Source organism: Dipodomys merriami, unplaced genomic scaffold, assembly GCF_024711535.1.
Source record: "Dipodomys merriami isolate MVZ:Mamm:240054 unplaced genomic scaffold, mDipMer1.0.p SCAF_63, whole genome shotgun sequence".
NCBI lineage: Eukaryota > Metazoa > Chordata > Mammalia > Rodentia > Heteromyidae > Dipodomys > Dipodomys merriami.
The window spans coordinates 6957764-6982499 of NW_027206213.1; the positions used below are offsets into that span (position 1 = coordinate 6957764).

The 24736-nt window shown below is 41.5% G+C and overlaps 1 protein-coding gene across 2 annotated transcripts in view; it reads right to left on the bottom strand.

Moving 5' to 3' along the window:
• The window catches only part of LOC138815196 (COMM domain-containing protein 1), a 114661-nt gene that overhangs the window by 84931 nt on the left and 4994 nt on the right, over nucleotides 1–24736 (bottom strand). Inside the window, exon 2 of one of the 2 annotated variants that reach the window (XM_070004444.1) lies at nucleotides 23615–23668. The exons of the other annotated variant lie outside the window; for it this stretch is intronic. Within the exon in view, the coding sequence (XP_069860545.1) occupies nucleotides 23615–23668 (54 nt within the window). The remainder of the gene's footprint in view (nucleotides 1–23614; nucleotides 23669–24736) is intronic. 2 annotated transcript variants of the gene reach the window in all.

Sequence of the window (24736 nt, forward strand, 5' to 3'; positions counted from 1 at the left end):
ATAAATAAAAATAAAGTCTACAATTAACTTTTTCTTAAATACAAAAGTGCTTTTTTATAGATTTAAATATATATAAATATATAAGTATATATAAACATATATAATATATAAATATATAGATTGAAATATATGTTTTAAGATGTAAAAATGTTTAAGCTCTCTTCATGTTACCAGCTCATACTCTCTATCTGTGATAAAGACTATATAGTAGGCAAGGAAAGGCCACTTGGGAGAAGTCTTTTATTGGGCCCAAGTTTATACACCAGGAGCAGCATAAAGGAGAGGACCACTCAGCTGACTTAAAAAATATAGAAAGCTGTCTAGTAAACACTAGAAGGAGTATTGTAAGCAAATGTGGTATTGTAATTTTTATCAATCACAGCATACATTCTATTTTCACTAATCATAGGTCTCACAGCAGGATCAATCGCAAGCCTCCAATAAAAACCAATCACACATGGTCTTTTGGATCTCTAGGAGGAACACTCTCCACCTCTCCTGAGAATAGATATAAGGTAAGCCAAGGTCATCTAGAGTTCACCAAGGCTTGTTTTGCTCAGAGTAAAGATTTCCAAAGGCAGTGCAGTTTGCCCAGGGTGATTGTAACTGGAGTGAGAACCCTGAAGTTCAAGTTGTAGCCCTAGGAGCAGAGGTTACAATGCTCCTTGCGGCTGGACTGTTGTTTTGTCAAGACATCTATGAAGTGTTCAAAACAACCAGACTGCTATAATGACAGTCTAGTGGGTCACCAAACAGGATGAGCAGAGAGCTCTGTACTCAAAGCAGCTGAATACAAGGTAAAGGTCTGGTAGATATTAATCAAGTGGCCAAATCACCCAGCCTTCAACATCTTATTTTATTTGTTTATTGAAAAGTAAACATTAAAGGGTACTTAACAATAAAGATCTACCATTAGGGCTGGGAAAGTAACTAAGTAGTGGAGGGCTGGCCTGATATGCTGAAGGATCTGGGTTTAATCTCATACATGCATGAGCACATGCATGCAGACACCAAAGACCTATCCTAAGATGAACATTCTTAACAGAACAGTATTTAACTAAGGGGGGAGAAGGGACACACATACATGCATGCCAATACTGGGGCTTTCTTGTGTTTTCTTTTTGCTGTTGGTTTGGTTTGGTTATGGTGCCAGCCCTGGGGCTTAATCTCCAGGCCACTTGAGCCATAGCTCCACTTCGGGCTTTTTGGTAGTTAGAAATAAGAGTGATTTTTCTTTCTGGGCTGATCCTTAGATCTCAGCTTCCCAAAGAGCTAGAATTACAGGCATGAGGCACCAGCACCCAGCAACACTATTTAATTAACTGTCAAATATCCTTAGAGAGAGTTGGATCCTTCTGATGTCTCAATCCCAATCTTGTTTTGTTTTTTTTTTATTAGTAACTTGGTGCCGATGCTGCACCCCTGTTATCCTAACTACTCCGGAGGCTGAGTGTGAGAGGAGCTCACTTTGTAGCCAGACAGGGCAAAAAGTACACAAGGCTCCAGCTTAATGACATAAGCTGGGTGTAATGGTATGTATGTTATCCCAGCTACTGTGGGATACACAAATAGGAGCATCAAGATCCAGGTACATACACAGGCAGGAAGTGAGATTCTTTCTTAAAAAATAAATATGGTCAGGCACTGGTGGTTCATATCTGCAATCCTAACAACTCAGAAGGCTGAGATCTAAGGATCACAAAGACCTTTGGAAAACCAACCCAACTTACACAGGGTTCCCAACTTTACAGTCAGTTCCTTATAAACTGGAAACTTAGATTAGGCCAGTACTGGTGGCTCATGCCTGTAATTCTAACTATGCAGGAGGCTGAAAGATGAGGATCACAATTCAAGCCCAATCCAGGCAGGGAAGTCTCTGAGACTTTTATCTCCAATTACCAGCAAAAAGCCCTAAGTAGAAGTGGAGCTCCAGTGATAGCTACAGCATCAGCCTTGTCAAAAGCCAAATAAGAGCTCAAGGTCCTGAATTCAAGCCCCAATTCTGGCAAGGAAGGAAGGAAGGAAGGAAGGAAGGAAGGAAGGAAGGAAGGAAGGAAGGAAGGAAGGAAGGAAGGAAGGAAGGAAGGAAGGAAGGAAGGGAGAAAGAGAGGAGAAAGAGAGAGAGAGAGAGAAAGAAAGAAAGGAAGGAAGGAAGGAAGAAAGGAAGGAAGGAAGAAAGGAAGGAAGGAAGGAAGGAAGAGAGAAAGGGAAAGGAAGAGAGAGAAGGAAGGAAGGAAGGAGCGAAGGAAGGAAGGAACGAACGAATGAACGAATGAAGGAAAAAGAACCTTAGACTACTTGGGGAAACCTCAAGAAGAAAGGAATTCAACCATATTCACTGGTGCTGCAGATGGAATCTAGTAACTTGTTCTTAACTTAGCTTCCTAGTCCCAAGGAGTTTTAAAAATTCAATTGGAAATTTCTTGCAAGTCTCAGTAAAGCAAACTTTAAAAGGCCTATTTGGCCAGTTATCATTCTAATTGGACTTATGTAAATGATTAGGCCAAATGTAAGCTACCAGGAAGTTCAGAGAGATCTGTATTTTTCATGCTGAGCTCCAGGAAATTATCCTGGAGTGATCCAAATGGAGTGAAGATGCTTCAAGCAGGTCAACAAACTGCCTCAGTTTGGCACCCTTTGGAATTGGGCACTGGGTTTACAGTCTACTTCAACTATTTTTCTTTGGGTTTTGTTGCTGTTACCTCATCCTAATCTATATTCTTCTTTCCCTTTGCAGATCTCTTTCTTACCTTGAAATTTCTAGACTTTATCTTCTCTTCTGAATAATTAATCTAGTTTTAGGAGGGTTTTTTTTTTTTGCTTGTAAAATCAATACGAAAATGTGAGAACCACACAGACCACTGATTTGTAAAGGCTAATCCCCCAAAATCTATATAGGCTTACCACCCCAAAATTCTTAAGATTGCTGAGCTGAAGGCAGATCATCTCCTCACCCTTCATTTAGCTAAAAATATAACATAAATTCACAAATACAAAAGATACCCTATCTTCCTCTCTCCCCTTTCTACCAGAGAAAAGAAAAGTTAATCACTAAAGCAACTTTAAGATCCTTATAGTCTTGGAGATGAGAACAAAGGAATCTCCATTAACAAACATTATTGGCTGTCCTTTATTTGTTTACCTCCAAGGGACTGCCTCTAGACACTCAAAATTGTTTTCCTTTATCTTGTAACTAATCTAAAAATGTATTCTTAGGGCTGGAAGGTGGCTCAGTGGTAGAGCGCTTGCCTTGCATGCATGAGGCCCTGGGTTCGATTCTTCTACACCACATAAGCAGAAAAAGCTAGAAGTGGCGCTGTGGCTCAAGTGGCAGAGTGCTAGCCTTGAGCTGAAGAGCTGAGGGACAGTGCCCAGGCCCAGAGTTCAGGCCCCATGACTGACAAAAAAAAAAAAGTATTCTCTGTTGAAGACACATTAGCTAGAATTCAAAGCCACCTTTCTGAGAGAGCCACTTGTTTACTGAGTGGGAGCATGTATATATGAATATACAAGTTAATGAATTTGATTTTTCCTTGTCATTTTGTCTTTCTGCGTTCCTACTAAAGAACTTACCAGGGTTGAAGTTTTTCTTCTACACAGACAAACCAGTGAATGCTGACTACCTAGCCCTTTCTTCTTTTTGTTTCTCAATTTCATATCCCTGTCTTTCTCCCTTAATTGAAAATTCCAACCCATAACTTGAATTGTAAAACCTTTTAAAAGTGGGAAATAAGCCGGGCGCTGGTGGCTCACGCCTGTAATCCTAGCTACTCAGGAGGCTGAGATCTGAGGATCGCGGTTCAAAGCCAGCCTGGGCAGGAGAGACCGTGAGACTCCTATCTCCAATAAACCACCAGAAAACCGGAAGTGGCGCTGTAGCTCAAGTGGTAGAGCGCTCGCCTTGAGCTGAAGAGCTGAGGGACTGCGCCCAGGCCCAGAGTTCAAGCCCCACGACCGACAAAAAAAAAAAGTGGGAAATAGTCAAGTTCCAGTGGCTCATGTCTGTAATCTACTGAGATCTGAGGATCACAGTTCCTGCTACCCTGGGCAGGAAACTCTGCAAGAATGTTTACTTCCAATTAACCATAACAAGCTGAAAGCAGAACTATGACTTAAAATGATAGAGAACTAGCCTTGAGCACAAAAGTTCAGAGACAGTGTCCAGAGCATGAAATCAAGCTGTAGGACCAGAGTGGGGGAAATCTGAACTTCCTGAAGCAAAACTCATTTACCCTGTGTGGGAAGGACATCTCAGCTCGCTCTTACAAAACACCACTTCCATGGCATCTCTCAGGCAGCTGTCCTAACTGTACCACTAATAGCTAAAATAACTTGTATTTCATTCTGTACTACCATCTACACACACACACACACACACACACACACACACACACACACACACACACACACACACACACACACACACACACACACACACACACACACACACACACACACACACACACACACACACACACACACACACACACACCCTCTCAAATCTATTTTGTATTCACACAGATAATGTGCTGATGCTTAAAATACACTTAGGTGTTTTGGATTACACACATACTTCAAGATAACAACACAATCAAATATGATTGTACACACTTAGCTTTGAAGCTTTATTCCAGGAAAATGGAGAGGTTATTTTGGGGAACCAGAAATATGTAGTCTCCCTCCAGAACTATACCAGTGAAAACGGCTATGATCTGAACACCGAAGATAAATTCCTGTATTCCAGGAAAAGGCTCTGGGTCTGGAACTAGTTTTTCATCATCTGGCCAAATTCACCTAAAATATAACTCTCTCCCAAAAGAAGCATACATCCCTCTTGTTATCCAACCAATAAAGCATCTTTCCCTATTTTATAAACTATCCTATAAACTCCTCTACTACCAACATGGTCGGCCATGCAATGAAGCTTCTTTTTGTAAAATCCTGGTGCCACAGTATTGTCACAGTATTGACTTCTATGTATATTGGGAAGCTTTGGTAACAGTGTTGAGATTGTTCAAGGCAATGTCAACTGTTGACTTTCTATATGCTTCTTTGGCTAGGTTTTCATACCCACCAAAGCTGTTTTCTAGTCTTTTAAAGTTCCAAAACCCCCAACCAACCCCTCAATCTCTGAAGGAAATTTCTGTCCTACTTCATCACTACAATCCCAAGACAGCACCCTCAACCCTCATCTCTGCGTCTAAATTTCTTTCTAGATATAGCAACCAAATGCAACGTGTAGTCTTTAAATAGATCCGGATTTGAATAAACCAGCAATAAAAGACACTTCTGGGGACCATTAAGAAAACTCTGACTGAAGAATTATTGTCAAGTTTAATAGTTATATCATCATATTGCGGGGCTGGGAAGGTGGCTCAGTGGTAGAGCGCTTGCCTGGCATGCATGAGGCCCTGGGCTCAATTCCTCAGCACCACATAAGCAAAAAGAAAAAAGCCGGAAGTGGCGCTGTGGCTCTAGTGGTAGAGTGCTAGCCTTGAGCTGAAATGCTGAGGGACAGCACCCAGGCCCAGAGTTCAGGCCCCACGACTGGACCCAAAAAAAAAAATCATATTGCTTATGTGGCTTAAAATGCCTATTAAAAATAAGGTGAAGCTGGGTGCCAGTGGCTCATGCCTGTAATCCTAGCTACTCAGGAGGCTCAGATCTGAGGATCACGGTTCAAAGCCAGCCTGGGTAGTCTGAGAGACTCTAACCACTAGGAAACCAGAAGTGGTGCTGTGGCTCAAGCGGTAGAGCACTTGCCTTAAGCTGAAGAGCACAGGGACAGCGCCCAGGCCCAGAGTTCAACCCCAACAACCAACCAAAAAATAAATAAATAAAAAATAAAGTGAAATATCATGAGCTGTAAACGTTCCAGCAAAAAAGAAAAAAAGAGAAAAGAAAGCAAATATTGCAAAGTATTAACTTTATTAAGGATATAATATATTCTTTTTGTTCTTGTTTAAATATTGTAATAATCTCCCTCCGCCCACTCCAAAATATTTCTATCTATAGAAAACTGAGGCATCAAGAAGATTCAGTAACCTGCTTCACAAAATTCAAAGTAACAAATGGGATAGCTAGGATTCTAATTCACTCAGCCTAGCTTAATATCAGGGCTCTCAGCTTCTGTACTAGACTGCCTCTCAGTCTATGGATCACAATTTGTTAAGAAACAGTGGGGAAAAAAAGATGACTGGAGGGCTAGCAAAAATGGACAACAAATTAATATATATAAAGCATTTAAAACAATGCCTGATTTATAGGACAAAGCATTACAGACCTTTTGTTCTAAAAAAAAAAAAACTATTATAGCTGGGCATTTGCAACTCAAGCCTATAATTCCTGCTACTCAGAAAGCTGAGATCTGAGGATCACAGTTTAAAGCCAGCCAGGCAGAAATGTCTGTGAGATTCTAATCTCCAATAACCCACAAAAAGAAACTGGATATACAGGTGTAGCTCAAGTGGTAGAGCACCAGCCCTCAGTAAAAAAGCCAAGCAAGAGCGTGAGTAGCCTTCAAGCATAGTACTAGCATTAAAAACAAAACAAAAAACCAGCGCCGGTGGCTCAGGCCTGTTAATTCCTGCTACTCAGGAGGCTGAGATCTGAAGACCGAGTTCAAAGCCAGTCCAGGCAGGAAAGTCCGTGAGACTCTTATTTCCAATAAACCACTCAGAAAACTAGAAGTGTTGAAGTGGCTCAAGTGGTAGAATATTCACCTTGAGCTGAAGAGCTGAGGGACAGCGCCCAGGCCCAGAGTTCAAGCCCCACAACCAACCAAAAAACCAAAAGAAAAAACAAAAAACCCTATTATGAGTGCTATGAGGTTGAGGTTCATTAACAGTATAAATTTGGGAAACCTGGCTAGGAATGTGGCTTAGTGCTTGCCTGGCATGCATGAGGCCGTGGGTTCAACTTCTTGATACAACATAAAAAAAAAATTTTTTTTTTTTTTTTTTTTGGTCAATTATGAGGCCTGAACTCTGGGCCTGGGTGCTGTCCCTCAGCTCTTCGGCTCAAGGATAGCACTGTATCACTTGAACCACAGCACCCCTTCTGGCTTTTTCTGCTGATGCGGTGCTGAGGAATGGAACCCAGGGCCTCATGCATGCAAGGCAAAGCACTCTACCACTGAGCCATCTTCCCAGCCCTCAAATCAATTTTTTAAAATGGGAAACCACAAGTCATTGACAGTTATTTTGTTATCTAGGTTTGTTTATGATGGTACTAGGGCTTGAACTCATAACTCTGTACTTGCTAGGTAAATATGCCACCACTTCAGCCACTTCTCTAGCCCTGAATCATATTACTAGTTCTTAGTAATAAAACAAAATTTTACTTCAGTGGTTAAAGATAATTAATAAATCTGTAATATTTCACTGGGACATATACAATGGTCCATTTTAAATATTTGCTATCAATATGCCTTTGTTTTTTGCTTGCTTTTTTTGTCAGTTGTGGGGGCCTGAATTCTGGGCCTAGGCACTGTCCCTCAGCTCTTCAGCTCAAGGTGAGAGGGGCTGGGAAGATGATTCAGTGGTAGAGTGCCTGCCTTGCATGCATGGGGCCCTGGGTTCAATTCCTCAGCACCACATAAGCAGAAAAAAAGCCAGAAGTGGCGCTGTGGCTCAAGTAGTAGAGTGCTAGCCTTGAGCTGAAGAGCTAAGGGACAGCACCCAGGCCCAGAGTTCAGCCTCATGACCCGCAAAAAACAAAACAAAACAAAAAAATAGCTCAAGGTGAGAGCTCTAGCCACAGTGCCACTTCTGGTTTTCTGATGGTTAATTGGGGATGAGAGTCTCATTCTTTCCTGCCCTAGCTGGCTTTGAACTGTGATCGTCAGATCTCAGCCTCCTGAGTAGCAAGGATTACAGGCGTGAGACACCGGCACCTGCCTATAAATAGCCTTTTTGATATTCTTCTCCAGAGTATCGGGAGACTCTCAGGTTCTCTATCTCTAGCAGATTCAAGAAGTTTGCTCTTTCCTGTTCCAGTGTCATGAAAAACTTCCTCCCTGCTGAAAAAGAGACCATCCACCCCCTCTTCCACTCACACAAGATATCCTGTAGAAGATGAACAAAGAAGAATATGGTCAAAGTAATTTATCTGCATGTATGAAAATAGAATAATGAAACCTGTTGAAGTTTTTTGGGTTTTTTGTGGGAGAGTGGTTTGTCGGTTGTGGGGCTTGAACTCTGGGCTTGGGCGATATCCCTCAGCTCTTCAGCTCAAAGCAAGCGCTCTACCACTTGAGCCACAATACCATTTCCAGTTTTCTAATGGTTTATTGGAGATAAGAGTCTCACAGACTTTCCTGCCCGGGCTGGCTTTGAACCGTGATCCTCAGATTTCAGCCTCCTGAGTAGCTAGAATTTCAGGTATGAGCCACTGGCTGAAGTTATTTTTTAAAGGGATATAAAGAAGAGTGATTGGGGGGGGGGGAAGTCCATTGGGATATATTATATATATATATATGGGATATGTATTTATATATTATATATATGGAATATATATTTATATATATATGGAAAGGTCACAATGAAACTCCCCCTATACAACTAATGTATGCTAATAAAACAGCCAGGCACTGATGCTCATACCTATAATCCTAGGTATACCCAGGTGGCTGAGATCTGACCATGGATTTTAAGCCAGACAGGGCAGACAAATATAAGACTCTTATCTTCAATTAACCAGCTGATAGCCAGAGTGGAGATATGACTTAAGTGGTAGAGTGCTACTTTTAAGTGAAAAAGCCAAGTAAGAGTTGAAGGCCATGAGTTCAAGCCCTACTACTGGCACTAAAAAAGAATTAACACAAAAAAAAGTTTAAAAAAAAAAAAAGAAGTTTCCCATAGAGGAAAGGAGACATAACCAACCCCTGCCTTTTAAATGAGTACTCCCCTCCTTCCTTCCTGTAATGTAGTTCTTCAAATACTCTTACCTTTGTTTTTTGTTGTTGTTTTCTGTGCCAGTCCTGGAGCAGGAACTTAGGGCCTTGGTATTGTCCCTGAGATGTTTTGCTCAAGGCTAGTACTCTACCACTTGATGCACAGCTCCACTTCTGGCTCTCTAATGTTTAGCTGGCTTACAAAACAATCTACTATACTACTGACACGGTATATGAAAGATTTGTTTTCAAGTCTTATTCTTGCTTTGTTTGGAAAAAAATAATCCAGAAGAACTTCTGACAAATTTCAAGGGTATCTAGAAGAATACATCTAAGAATGGAAATGATAATGTTTAGAAAGAAGGATTGGGAGTAGAGCACTTGCCCTGCATGTACAAGGCCCTGGTTTTAATCTTGAGAACTGAAAAATAAAAATTTGATGAGATGTTACTTTAACAGCACAATTTATAAACACACTAGTATGGTATGGTACTTTAGGTATTTGTTACTGTTTTAAATATTCAAGTTACTACAGTTCATAGTCCACTGCAGTGCATATTCCACTGCTTCTCAAATTGCCATGTTTTTGGAATATAATCAAACACACAGTAAAAAAATGACCAACTATAAGAAAAGATTTTTAAGTATATCTAAGAAAAATAAAATGCCACAAAGACTTCATCATAAACAGTGTAGATTGTAATGAAAATCAACTTGAATTCTAAATATTTTAAACTGGTTCTAGGGCTGGGAAGGTGGCTCAGTGGTAGAGTACTTGCCTTTCATACATGAGGACCTGGGTTAGATTCCTCTGCACCACATAAGCAGAAAAATCTGGAAGTGGCGCTATGGCTCAAGTGGTAGAGCACTAGCCTTGAGCTGAAAAGCTGAGGGACAGTGCCTAGGCCCAGAGTGCAGGCTCCATGATCAGTAAACAACAACAACAACAAAAACTGGTTCTAAAAGTAAACTATGGGGGCTGGGAAGGTGGCTCAGTGGTAGAGAGCTTGCCTTGCACACATGAGGCCCTGGGTTTGATTCCTCAGCACCACATAAGCAAAAAGAAAAAAGCCGGAAGTAGCGCTGTGGCTCAAGTGGTAGAGCGCTAGCCTTGAGCTGAAGAGCTGAAGGACAGTGCCCAGGCCCAGAGTTCAGGCATGACCGGACCCAAAACAAAAACAAAAACAAACAAAAACAAAAAGTAAACTATGTAAGCTTTCTTTTACCACAAATATTATGACTAATGAAAATAGAAAGTGTACTCACAGACCCCTTTAGGTCCCTCTAAAGTGCATGTACAATCATAGTTGTAATCACTCGTGATCATAGTTGTAACCATAGTGAAGTTGTACTTTAAAGTTACATGCATTTAAATACATAATAACTCAACACTATCTGGCACTTGGGCTGGGAAGGTGGCTCAGTGGTAGAGTGCTTGCCTTGCATGCCTGAGGCCCTGGGTTCAATTCCTTAGCACCACATAAGCAAAAAGAAAAAAGCCGGAAGTGGCGCTGTGGCTCAAGTGATAGAGCACTAGCCTTGAGCTGAAGAGCTGAGGGACAGCACCCAGGCCCAGAGTTCAGGCCCCATGACCAGACCCCCCCCCAAAAAAAAAAAAAAAGACTATCTGGCACTTGTAATAAGTTTTCTTTTAGGCAAAGTTTTCTTTTAGTCTATGTCAGAAAAGAACAAATAACAATTAGACCCAATCAAGGAATCTCTAGGACTTTAAGAAAGAAATCACCAAATCAGATATCTGAATGATTAAATGTCAGAACAATAATTTACTAAGTACTGAGAGGATGCAGAGCTACAGTAACTCCCATTCATTTCTGGAAGGATAAAAAAAAAATGTCACTGCTACTTTAGACGACAGTTTGACAGTTTAAACACTCTTACCATACGTTCTAGCCAGTGCTTTTCTTGGCATTCATCCAAATGAGTTGAAAACATGTCTACACATAAACCTGCACATGAATATTTACAAAAGCTTTATTCATAATTGCCAAAATTTGGAAGGAACCAAGATGTCCTTCAGTAAGTGAATGGATAAACTGTGGTACATCTCAACAGTGGAGTCTTTATCAGTGCTGAAAGGAAATGAGCTCTTTGGACATAAAAAGCCAGAGAGATACCTTAAGTGACTATTACTAAGCAAAAGGAGCCAATCCAAAATGCCACTTACTGTTTGAGTCCAACCACATTACGTTCTAGAAAACTGGGGAAACAACAGAGATCAATGGTCACCAGGAGAACAAAGAAGGAAAGGATGAACAGGAAGGAGCACAGTCCATGTTGAGGACAATGAAATCATTCTCTATGACACTATAATGGTGGATACGTTACTATATGCCCATCAAAACCCACAGAATTTACAACACAAACTATGTAAACTATGGATCCTGTATGACAATGATGTATCACCATAGGTTCACCTACAGTGCTAAACATATGACTCTGGTGTAGATTGAAAATGGGAGTGATCTTGTCTATATGAGACACTCTTTGTACCTTCTGTTCAATTGTGATAGGAATCTAATAATGCTCTTAAAAAGTAAAATCTAACAAACGAGGAGGCAACAATGCTTGATAAGAAATGTAATCATTACCTTGCCCATGTAAATGTAACCCCTCTGTACGGTATTTTTACAATTAAAAAAAAAAAAGTAAAGTCTAAGCCGGGCATTGTTGGATCATACCTGTAATCATAGCTACTTAAGAGTGTGAGATCTGAGGATTGCAGTTCAAAGCCAGCCAGGGCAGGAAAGTCTAAGACACTCTTAGCTCCAATTAATCACCAGAAAACCAGAAATGGCACTGCAGCTTAAAGTGATAAAGTGCTAGCCTTGAGCAAAGAGCTCAAAGACAGTGTCTAGGCCCTAAGTTCAAGCCCCAAGACCAACAACAACAAAAATCTATTTACATTTTTAAAAATGTAACAACAGCCAGGTACCAGTGGCTCATGCTTATAATCCTAGCTATTCAGAAGTCTGAGATCTGAGGATCGTAGTTCAAAGTCAGCCTGGGCAGGAAAGCCCCTGAGACTCTTATCTCCAATAAACTACAGAAAAAGCCAGAAGTAGTGCTATGGCTCAAATGGAAGAGCGCTAGCCTTGAGCACAAAGAGGCTCAGGGACAGCGTACAGACTCTGACTTCAAGCCCCAGGACCAGAAAAAAAAAACAAACCAACAAAAAAGTGGGCTGGGAATGTGGCTTAGTAGAATGCTTGCCTAGCATGCATGAAGCCTCAGTTCTATTTCTCAGTACCACATAAGCAGAAAAAGCCAGAAGTGGTACTGTGGTTCAAGTGGTAAAGTGCTAGTCTTGACCAAAAGAAGTTCAGGGTCAGTGCCCAGGCCCTGAGTTCAAGCCCCAGGACTGGCCAAAAAAAATTTTTTTTAAAGTAACAGTGATGTGGTTTTAGTAATTATGGGAAATTTTTAATTAAACAATTTTCATACCAAATAATGTACATGAGAGCTGGGTGCTAGTGATTCACATTTGTAATCCTAGCTACTCAGAAGGTTGAGATCTGAGGACTGCAGTTCAAAGCCAGTCCAAGTAGGAATTTTATCTCTAATTAACAACTAAAAAGCCAGACCTGGGCTTGTAGGCTGTGGCTCAAATGGTAGAACGCCACCCTTGAACACAAAAGCTCAGGGACAGCCCAGACCCTAAGTTCAAGCCCAAGGACCAGCATGAAAGAAAGAGAGGAGGGGGGGGGAAGGACAGAAAGAGGAAGGGAAGGAGGGAGGGAAGGAAGGAAGGAAAAAAGGAAGGAAGGAAGGAAGGAAGGAAGGAAGGAAGGAAGGAAGGAAGGAAGGAAGGAAGGAAGGAAGGAAGGAAGTTGGTCACATGAAAAAAATCTAAAGTTTTGTTTTCATTTTATTTTGGGGGAAATTGTTTGCTTTTTCATTTTATTTTATTTTGAATAGGGAAGGGGATACTAGGGCTTGAACTCAACCTCAAGCTCATTTTTGCTCATGGCTAGCACTCTACAATATGAGCCACCTTTTCAGTACAGCTTTTTTTTTTCCTGCTTATTGAGATATAAAGAGTCTCAAGACTTTTCTGCCAGGGCTGGCTTTGAACTCGGATCCTTTAAGTCTCAGTCTTCTGAGTAGCTAGGAATACAGGTGTGAGCCGCAAGCATCCAGCTACCTATGTTTGTTTGTTTGTTTTTACATTCACCTAATCTTTATTGAGCACCTATTCTGTATTTGGTATTTTTTAATTGTTAATAAGGTGTTGTACAGAGGAGTTACCATTTCACAAGTCAGGTATTAAGTATAGTTCTGTTTTTGGACAATGTCACCCTTTCCTTCACTTTTCCCCAGTTTCCCTCTCCCATCCCTGCCCCTGTGACATGGGTCATTTTCCACATTGTGTACTGAATAGCATAATTCCGTTGGTACACCCTTCCTTTGTCTCTTTCTATAGTTCCCTCTGTCCCCCAAAAGAAAAAAAAACATCAAAAATAAATAAACATCACTACCACTAGCAACAACCATAACAACAAAAATCTGTGTTTCCATTTCCTAGAGTTCATGTCAATAAATAGTATTTTAAATGTCCAGAGAAGTTACATCTTTGTTTTTTTTCCCCTAAGAGTATCCTCCTTTAGCTGTTTGTGCCTAGAAGCCTGATAGGTTATCATATTCAGTTATATTTTACATCTAGCTTCCACAAATGAGAGAAAACATGTGCTGTTTGTCTCTCTGAGCTTCTTCATTTAGCATCATTTGTTCTAGGTTCATCCATTTCCCTGCAAATTACTCAATCTTATTCTTTCTAATGGATGAGTAAAATTACAAGGGATATATATACCACATTCTTGATCCACTCATCTGCTGCAAGGCATCTGAGCTGGTTCCATAATTTGGCTATTGTGAATAGTGCAGCAATGAACATGGATGTGCAAGTGTCTTTACCATATTCTGACTTGTAATGATCTGGGCAGATGCTCAAGAGTGGTATGACTGGGTCATAGGCAAGTTCTCTGTTTAGTTTTTTGAAGAATCTCCAAATTGCCTTCCAGAGTGGACTGTGGCTCAAATGGTAGAACGACACTAGTTTACATTCCCACCAACAGTCCAATAGGCTTCCTATTTCCTCACTTCCTAGCCAAGTATTTGTAGTTCAAATTCACTGGAATGAGGTAGAAATCCCAATGTTGTTTTGATTTGCATTTCCTTTACGGCCAAGGATATTGAGCATTCCTTCCTACATCTATTTGCTTTTTTTTTAATGGGGGGGGGCATTGTTGGTCATGGGGCCTGAACTCTAAGCCTGGGCACTGTCCCTCAGCTCTTCAGGTCAAGGCTAGCACTCTACCATTTGAGCCACAGTGCCACTTCTAGCTTTTTCAGCTTATGTGGTACTGAGGAATCAAACCCAGGTCCTCCTGCATGCAAGGCAAGCATTCTACCGCTGAGCCACCTTCCCAACCCCTATTTGCCATTTTTAAAGAAGTCTCTCTTAAGCTTCTTTGTCCATTTCTTGATTGGTTTATTAGTGTTGTTCTGACTTTGAGGTCCTTGATCCACTTTGAATTGAAAATGGTGCATGGTATGGCATAGTATGGTATTTTAGGTGTTGTTACTGTGGAGTCCAAAGACAGGAACAAGCCAGCACATCCAGTGTCTGTTCTGTTTACTCCTTGTTCTATTGTTTTTGGCTTTTTAAATCAAGGTCCCATTGTACAGCACAGGATAGCCTCAAACTCACTCTGTAGGCCAGAGCTGGTTTTAAGCTCATGACTTCCCACCTCCTATCAGTTTTCCAAGTGCTAAGATTATAGATGTGAAACACCACACACCTTCTGCCAGTTTTCTAGACAAAAAAAAAAAAAAAAAACTATTAGGATGAAGCATCCAATAGATTTAACTATTGGAATCTGAAAAATGACAAACCCATTGATTAAAAGATTCTGACAACAGCCAGGAATGGTGACACATACCTAAGAAGTGGCAGAAGGATCATGAGTTAAGAGGCCAACCTGGGCTACATAGTCAATTTAAGACCAATCTGAGCTACACATTAAACCTTTTACTCAAAAAAAAAAAAAAAAAAAAAAAAGGACTGGCCCAGCACTGGTGGCTCATGCCTATAATTCTAGCTACTCAGGAAGGCTGAGATCTGAAGATCGAGGTTCAAAGACAACCCGGGCAGGAAAGTCTGTGAGACGCGTATCTAAATTAACCACCAGAAAACCAGAAGTGGTACTGTGGCTCAAGTAGTAGAGTGCTAACCTTGAGCTGAAGAGCTGAGGGACAGTACCCAGGCCCAGAGTTCAAGCCCCATAACCAACAACTAAAAAAAAGGGGACTAGGGATGTAACTCAGTGGTAGAATACCTATAAATAAGGGTCTAAGTTCACAGCATTGAAAAAAAAAATTAGACAGGAGCAGTGGCTCACCCCCTATAACCCTGGCTACTGAGGAAGCTGAGATCTGAGGATCCCCACTGGAAGCCAGCCCAAGCAGCGAAGTCCATGAGAGTCTTAGTTCCAATTAAGCACCAAAAAGCCAGAAGTGGCGCTGTAGCTCAAGTAGTGGAGAGCTAAGCTCAAGGACAGTGTCTAAGCCCTGACTTCAAACCCCATGACTGACAAAAAATATATACTGTACTCACAAACTAACATGTTCAACTGAAACCTCTTTGTACAACTATTTGAAAATAATAAAAGCCTGGCACTGGTGGCTCACGCCTGTAATCCTAGCTACTCAGGAGGCTGAGATCTGAGGATCCGCAGTTCAAAGCCAGCCCGGGCAGGAAAGCTAGTGAGACTCTTATCTCCAATAAACTGCTAGAAAACTGGAAGTGGTGCTGTGGCTCAAGCAGTAGAGCACTCGCTTGAGCTGAAGAGCACAAGGACAGCGCCCAAGCCCAGAGTTCAAGCCCCACGGCCGACAAAAACAAAACAAAACAAACAAAAAAGAGAAAATAATAAAAATAAATTTAGGGGCTGGGAATGTGGCTTAGTGGTAAAGTACTTGCCTAGCATGCCTGAAGCCCTGGGTTTGATTCCTTAGTACCTACCACATAAACAGAAAAAAAAAAAAAAAAAAGCAAGTGGCACTGTGGCTCAAGTGGTGGAGTGCTAGCCTTGAGCAAAAGAAGCTCAGGGACAGGGCTCAGGGCCTGAGTTTAAGCCCCAGGACTGGCAATAAATAAATTAATTAATTTAACTTTTAAAAATAAACACTAGAGTTTGTATTCTCCACTAGCATGCCCAAACAGAGGTCATAAGATTACCCAGCAAGAAGTTGGCTCAGTGGTAGAGCGCTTGCCTTGCATGCCTGAGGCCCTGGGTTCGATTCCTCAGCACCACATAAGCAAAAAGAAAAAAAAAACCGGAAGTGGCGCTGTGGTTCAAGTGGTAGGGCACTAGCCTTGAGCTGAAGAGCTAAGGGACAGCGCCCAGGCCCAGAGTTCAGGCCCCACAACCGGACCAAAAAAAAAAAAAAAAAAAAAGATTACCCAACAAATAGAGGCCACTTACAAACCAGAAGAAGCTTCATAATGTAACCAATTCTACCTTGATATTTTGTTTCCCAGCCTCTAAAAATATGAGAAAAAAAAAAGGCACAGTCTATGGTGTTTTGTAACAAAGTCTATACAAACAAAATAATTATAATGGCTAAACCCAATTAGAAACTGACCCAAAGCACAGATTCATTAGGCCTATGTTTTTGTTTTTGTTTTTGTTTTTTTTTGGGGGGGTCCGGTCGTGGGGCCTGAACTCTGAGCGCTCTACCACTTGAGTCACAGCGCCACTTCCGGCTTTTTTCTTTTTGCTTATGCAGTGCTGAGGAATCAAAGCCAGGGCCTCAGGCATGCAAGGCAAGCGCTTTACCACTGAGCCACCTTCCCAGCCCCTCATTAGGCCTATGTACTGCAGATTCAAACCATTAATTCTGAAGTAAATTTATTACCAAAAGATATAAATTCACAATAGAACAGAAAATAAATGTGAAAAATAGTACATGGTGCCTCATGTCTATAGGCTTAGCTACTCAGGAGGCTGAGACCTGAGTTAACAGTTTGAAGCCAGCAAGACAGACAAACTGGATAGTCCTGTCTCTATTTAACTAGCAAAAAGACAGAACTTGAGGCATGGCTCAAGTAGGAATGCACCAGCGGTGAGCAAAAAAAAAGGTGAGCAAGAGCACAATGAGGCTATGAGTTCAAGCCTGAGTACTGATAATAGGCAAATTTCAGGAGAGCCTGTGGAAAAATTCAGGATCAGCTTCTCATCTTGTGGATCTCATCATGATATAATTCATCAGGATCAACTTCTCATCTTGTGGATCTCATCATGATATAATTCATACTCAACTATTTTGTTATTTACTGAAAACTTGAGCTAAGTATAAGTAGCAAAAGGAAGTAGTAAAATTCAAGCTGATTAGTTTTGATTCCTTTAAACAACTTCAATCATTTTCAAAATTATCTCTGACTTTAAAAACCCACAAAAATAGGGCTGGGAATGTGGCATAGTGGTAGATTGGTTGCCTAGCATGCATGAAGCCCTGGGTTTGCTTCCAGAAAAAGCCAGAAGTGGCGCTGTGGTTCAAGTGGCAGAGTACTAACCTTGAGCAAAAGAAGCTAAGGGACTGTGCCCAGGCCCTGAGTTCAAGCCCCAGGACTGACCAAAACACACACACACACACACACACACACACACACACACACACACACACACACACACACACACACACACACACACACACACACACACACACACACACACACACACACACACACACACACACAAAAAAAAACAAAAAGCGCACAAAAATAGTGCAGCCAGCTAGTGCAGCAAGTCCAAGAACCTTTGAATCCAGCACTCTTTCAGCAGAAGAAGATCATGAAAAGACTGAAGACTCAAGTCTAACACCGACACAGTTTCAAAACACTATGTTGGGAGCTTGGAGCGTGGCCCATATCACCTCTAGAATGGATAAGTAACCGTAAGTATCTGACCCTTACAGCTCACTCATCCTCTGTCTATACTGTGTGGACCACAGTATAGAACTTTTAGACATGGCACTTATTGACTGTGACTACAGCATTCAGACTGCTAGCTATGAAGTGTCCCCACAAAAGACTTAAAAGGTTAAAGGATTAGTCTCAGTTTATGACACTACTAAAAAAGGACAGAACTTAAAGGTGTCAATTTCATCAATGGATTTTAATATCCATTCTTAGCTGAACTGGTGGTTAGGAGGAGGTAAGGCCCAGATGGAGGAAGGTCACAGAGGACGTGCCTTTAAAGGGGATATTTGTTCCCTGAATCTTTCTTGTCTTTCTCTGTCTTGTCCATCATGAGATGAGCTACTTTGCTCCACCACATGCTCCTACCTCCACGATGTTCTTTCTTGCCTAAAGCCTGAAAGCAATGAAGCCAGGCAACTATGAACTGAAGCCATGAGTCAAAATGTCACTTTTTTCCCTAAAGTTCTTTATCTCAGGTACTGTGTCACAACAACAGAGCTCTAACAAAAAATACAATAGCGTATATACATTTTAATGTATATAGGAATGAATGAAAGCTTCCATATTATTTTTAACATCTGATTAAAGAGAATATTACAATTCTGCACCATCCATCATTCAGTTTACTAACCTAAGATGGAAGAAAGAACATTATGCCTAAACTAGTAGGAATATTAAAAGGGGCTTGCTTTTCAATAATGAAAAATCTTGACAAGTATTTATAAAAATGATTACTTGTTTTCAAGTCTATTAATTAAGCCAGTTCTTTAATCTTAATATTCTGAATATCTAAAAGAACAGCTTCTGTAAAATCTCGTGAGGCTAGATATCATGAAAGCAATTCACTGCTTTTCACATTACCCAAGTCTAATTACAGAACCTTACATTAGGATTATATTAAATTACACTATTAGTCAACAAAATAGCATTTATCACTTTAACTACTTAATTTTTTAAATCTTTATCACTTATTTTTGAGTAAAGGATACTCAAACTGCATTTTTTAAAAACACACACACATAAGAGAAACTATATCAAAATTTCTCACTAAAACTAGCAAGCTTTAGTTATACAAAAGCTAGAACATAGCAAATCTCTGTTTACAAAGATTTAATTCCAGAAAATTGTGGGGGGGGGGGAGAGTTAGGGAGATAGAGAGTAACAATGCTAGATAGGAAATGTACTCATTGCCTTACTCATGTAACTATAACCCCGCTGTACAGTATCTTTACAATAAAAAATATATATTCAATTAAAAATTCCAAAAAATAGTATTTCTAAGTTCAAAATATAAAGCCGAGTATTTTTACTGCTTTTTTTTAAATAAGAAATTTTTATTGTTGAGTAGCCAACCTTAGGCATTTTCTGAATTAGAACATTTCAGAGAAATGTTCAAACATGTTGTTTCTGGCATTTTATAGTATATTAGTAAGCCAAGATTCTATTGCCACCTACAGTAAGAAAACAGAATTACTGCCTATAGCTAAAACACTAAAGTCCTAAGACATAAAATGTACTCACAAACAAGTTATATTTAAAAAAAAGATTGGGTCAGGTTCCAGTAGCTCACATCTACAGTAGTAGCTATGAGAAGGCTAAGACTTAAAAAGATCACAGTTTGAGGGGCTGGGAAGGTGGCTCAGTGGTAGAGCGCTTATATGCCTGAGGCCCTGGGTTCGATTCCTCAGCACCACATAAGCAAAAAGAAAAAAGCCGGAAGTGGCGCTGTGGCTCAAGTGGTAGAGCGCTAGCCTTGAGCTGAAGAGCTGAGGGACAGCGCCCAGGCCCAGAGTTCAGGCCCCACGACCGGACCCAAAAAAAAAAAAAAAAAAAAAAGATCACAGTTTGAAGCCAACTACACCATATTTGCAAGACTCTTGATTCCACTTAAATGCTAGACTGAAAACTTGACTCAAATAGTAGAACACCAGCTAAGAGCCAAAAAGGAAAGCTAAGGGAGAGAATAAGGCCCTGAGTTCAAGTACCAGTACTAGAACAAAAAGGTACGATTTAATAATAAATATTAAAAAGGCTCTTCTAGTTATGCTCCTTGATCCAAAGGTTTTAAGGCCAACATTTTAGCACTGGAAATGTGGCTTAGTGGTAGAGTGCTTGCCCAGCATGCATGAAGCCCTGGGTTTGACTTCTCAGTACCACATAAACAAAAAAAGCCTGAAGTGACATTGTGGCTCAAATGGTAGAGTGCTAGCCTTGAGCAAAAGAAGCTCAGGGATAGTGCCCTGGCCCTGGGTTCAAGCAAGATTGCCCACCCCCAAAAAAAGTCTCAAAAGGCCAACATTTTATGCCCATTTTATATTGATTAATATCGTGTTGTTCTTTTTTTTTTTTTTTGGGTCCCGGTGTGGTGCCTGAACTCTGGGCCTGGGCGCTGTCCCTCAGCTCTTCAGCTCAAAGCTAGCGCTCTACCACTTGAGCCACAGCACCACTTCCGGCTTTTTTCTTTTTGCTTATGTGGTGCTGAGGAATCGAACCCAGGGTCTCAGGCATGCAAGGCAAGCGCTCTACCACTGAGCCACCTTCCCAGCCCTACCATCTTGTATTTTTGAGTGTCAGCTACGTCTTTGGGATAAGTAGTTTCGAGGATGAGCTGAGCAGGAAAGTAATGAATTTGTCCAGCAGCTAAAAGTTAGTGAACCAGACTTTGTGGCAAAGTTTTACCATGCAGTGGTTGCTACAGCTGGAAAGGACTGATAGATATTCAGATGAAAGAAGATACCATAGCTAATGGAGCCAAGGCCATCACTCTACAGTGAGAACTCCATTCAGATATGTCACTTGAAGATTTTGGGGTGGTATCCAGTGAAGTGGCTGAACTTGATGATAAGCACAGACATGCTTATTTCTTTTTTGGGGGGGGGCGTCCAGTCGTGGGGCCTGAACTCTGGGTTTGGGCGCTGTCCCTCAGCTCTTCAGCTCAAGCCTAGCACTCTACCACTTGAGCCACAGCACCACTTCCGGCTTTTTTCTTTTTGCTGATGTGGTGCTGAGGAATTGAGCCCAGGGCCTCATGCATGCAAGGCAAGCGCTCTACCACTGAGCCACCTTCCCAGCCCCAAGACATGCTTATTTCAATATTACCAGCTTATCAACTGGACTTTGAATGGAAATGTTATTTGTCTAAGCAAATCCAGATCATATCAGTCTTCTAGTTTGCTTTCCAAGAGATGCTAAACCTCAAGAATTCAATGACTTTTGCAGCTATAACCAAAAAGTACCTACTTGTTAATAACTAGTCTATGGTCCATAATGGGTATAAAGTAAAAATCCTCCTTCAGAAACAGGAAAGATGAAAAAGAAAAGGTATTTTTCTAGTTTATCTGCATTCAGATGGCTAGTTTTATACTCTCTTTATCAGACACTAGCATAATTATGTGACTTGCCAACCAATGGATTTCTTAATGATGATTTGAAAAATCATAAAATAGGGCTGGGAAGTTGGCTCAGTGGTAGAGCGCTTGCCTTGCATGCCTGAGACCCTGGGTTCGATACCTCAGCACCACATAATCAAAAAGAAAAAAGCCGGAAGTGGCGCTGTGGCTCAAGTGGTAGAGCACTAGCCTTGAGCTGAAGAGCTGAGGGACAGCGCCCAGGTCCAGAGTTCAGGCCCCACGACCGGACCCAAAAAAAAAAAAAAAAAGAAAGAAAAATCATAAAATATCAGTGGGGATAGGAGGGAAAAAAACTATGAGAGAGCCAGGGGAAAAGGCAACGTTGTCCAAAAAGAAATGCATACTCTACCCAACTTATCTAATTGTAACTCCTCTGAATATAACCTATATAACAATAAAACAATTTATGGGGCTGAGAAGGTGGCTCAGTGGTTAAAGTGCTTGCCTTGCATGCCTGAGGCCCTGGGTTCGATTCCTCAGCACCACATAAACAAAAAGAAAAAAGCCGGAAGTGGCGCTGTGGCTTAAGTGGTAGAGCACTAGCTTTGAGCTGAAGAGCTGAGGGACAGTGCCCAGGCCCAGAGTTCAGGCCCCATGACTGGACCCAAAAAAAAAAAAAAAAAAACAATTTATTTTTGTTTTGTTTTGTTGCGGGTCATGAGGCCTGAACTCTGGGTCTGGGCACTGTCCCTCAGCTCTTCAGCTCAAGGCTAGCGCTCTACCACTGGAGCCACAGCGCCACTTCCGGCTTTTTCTGTTTATGTGGTGCTGAGGAATCGAACCCAGGGCCTCATGCTTGCAAGGTATGCACTCTACCGCTGAGCTACCTTCCCAGCCCCTACAATAAAACAATTTAAAAAGAAAAATAAATCAAGTGGAGCTGTGGCTCAAAGTAACAGCACCCAGATCCTGAGTTCAACCTCCATATCCATTAAAAAAAAAAAAAAAGATTGAGTAGTCACTAGCATTTAATGTCTTCTCATGTCTGTGTCCCAAAATATCTTAGCAATATAAACTTTATCAAAAGCTGCTAAAACCAGGCATCCGTGGCTCACATCTAAAGTCCTAGCTACTCAGGAGATTAAGATCTAAGGATCCTGGTTCAAAGCCAGTCCAGTTTGATGCCAGCCTGGCAAACAAATCCAAGATACTCTTATTTCCAATTAACCAACAAAAAGCTGGAAGTGGAAGTGTCTCAACTGGTAGAGCGCCAGCTTTGAGCCACAAAGCTAAGAGAGAGCATGAGGCCCTGAATTCAAGCCCCCCACACACACACAATGTGTCTATAAGAGCTTTTACCAGGCTGGGAAGGTGGCTCAGTGGTAGAGTGCTTGCCTTGCATGCCTAAGGCCCTGGGTTCGATTCCTCAGCACCACATAAGCAAAAAGAAAAAAGCCGGAAGTGGCGCTGTGGCTCCAGTGGTAGAGCACTAGCCTTGAGCTGAAGAGCTGAGGGACAGCGCCCAGGCCCAGAGTACAGGCCCCACGACTGGACCCCAAAAAAAAAAAAGAGCTTTCACCAATGCTGTATACAGCTAGATTTTATTTTTAACACTGAAAAACAGTACTAGGAAAAGAAAAAAAAAAGTCAGATAATGGTAATCTGAGCAACTTGGGAGGCTAAGAATCTTGAGTTTGAGATCAGCCTAAGCTACAAAGCCAGAGCCTCTGTCTCAAAAAATTATTTACTAGAGTGAGGAGGTGACTCAGTGGGAGAGTGCTTGCCTTGCATGCATGAAGCCCTGGGTTCAATTCCTCAATACCACATAAGCAGAAAAACTCAGAAGTGGTGCTGTGGCTCAAGTGGTAGAGCGCTAGCCTTGAGCTGAAGAGCTGAGGGCCCAGACTTCAGGCCCAATGACTACCAGAAAAAAAGAAAGGAAGAAAGGAAGGAAGGAAAGGAAGAAAGGAAGGAAGGAAAGGAAGGAAGGAAGGAAAGAAGGAAGGAAGGAAGGAAGGAAAGAGAAGGAGGGGAGGAAGGAAAGAGAAGGAGGGGAGAGGAGAGGGGAGGGGAGGGGAGAGGAGAGGAGAGGAGAGGAGAGAGGAAAGGAGAGGAAAGGAAAGGGGATGCAGTAAACATCTTGGTCTGTTCAAGTGATGTTTTAACACTGAATGTGGCCCCAAGAAACTTAAAAATAAGATTCCAGGACAAGCTAGACGGTAGTGGCTCACACCTGTAATCCTCACTACTCAGAAGGCTGCAATCTGAGGGTCGCAGTTCAAAGCCTGCCTGGGCAGAAAAGTAGGTGAGATTCTTATCTCCAACTAACTACCAGAAAACTGGATGTGGTGCTGTGTGTCAAGCACTCACCTTAAGCTGAAGAGCTGAGGGACAGTGCCCAGTCCCAGAGTTCAAGCCCCAAGACTAACAAAAAATAAATAAATAAATAAATGTTAGCTAAGTGCAGTGGCATATGCCTGTAGACCAAGAAGGGAAGTAGAAGAAAGAGGATTATTTCAGTCTAGAAGTTCAAGACAAATCTTGGCAAGGTAACAAGATCCAGTAACATTAAAAATAAATAAATAAATACAGGTTGGGCATGATGGCACACACCAGTAATCCCAGCTACTTGAGAGGTAGAGACTGGTGGATGTCAAATTCAAGGCCAATTCAGGAAAAAGAAAAAGGAGTCTGAGCCGGGCACCGGGGCTCACGCCTATAATCCTAGCTAGTGAGGAGGCTGAGATCTGAGGATCGCAATTCAAAGCCAGCCGGGGCAGGAAAGTCCCTGAGACTCTTATCTCCCATAAACCACTAGAAAACCAGAAGTGGTGCTGTGGCTTAAGCGGTAAAGCACTCACCTTGAGCTGAAGAGCACAAGGACAGAGTCCAAACCCAGAGTTCAAGCCCCACAACCAAAAAAAAAAAAAAAAGAGTCTGAAACCCTGTCTTATAAAATAAAATAAAGGCCATGCATAGTGCTTCATGACTGTTCCAACGTTCTCCGGACACAGAGACAGGAAGGACTGAAGATAGCTCAGGCAAAGAGTTTTCAAGACCCCCTCCCCCATCTCAATCAATGAAACATTGAGAGTGGTAGTACAAGCCTTGTCATCCCCACTGCATGGGGAAACAAACAGAGGGATCATGGTCCAGGCCAGCCTAGACCTGAACCTTTTTTTCCAAAAAGGTCCAAAAGCACCTTATTTAAAAAAAGCAAAAAGGGCTCAGGGTGTGACTTAGTTGTGGAGCAACTGTGTGGCATGCACAAAGCCCTGAGTTCAAACCCTAGTATTGTCTTAAAAAATGATTGGGGGTATGGCTCAAGTGGTATAACAATTGCCTAACATGTGCAAGGCCTTCAGTTCTATCACTAACACCACAAAAAATAAAACAATTTGTCTAGCATCCTTCAGATGTCATTGTATGTACATGTAACTCAACCTAGTTCTCAAGCAAATTACAAATTTTCATGTCTTTAACAGGACAGAC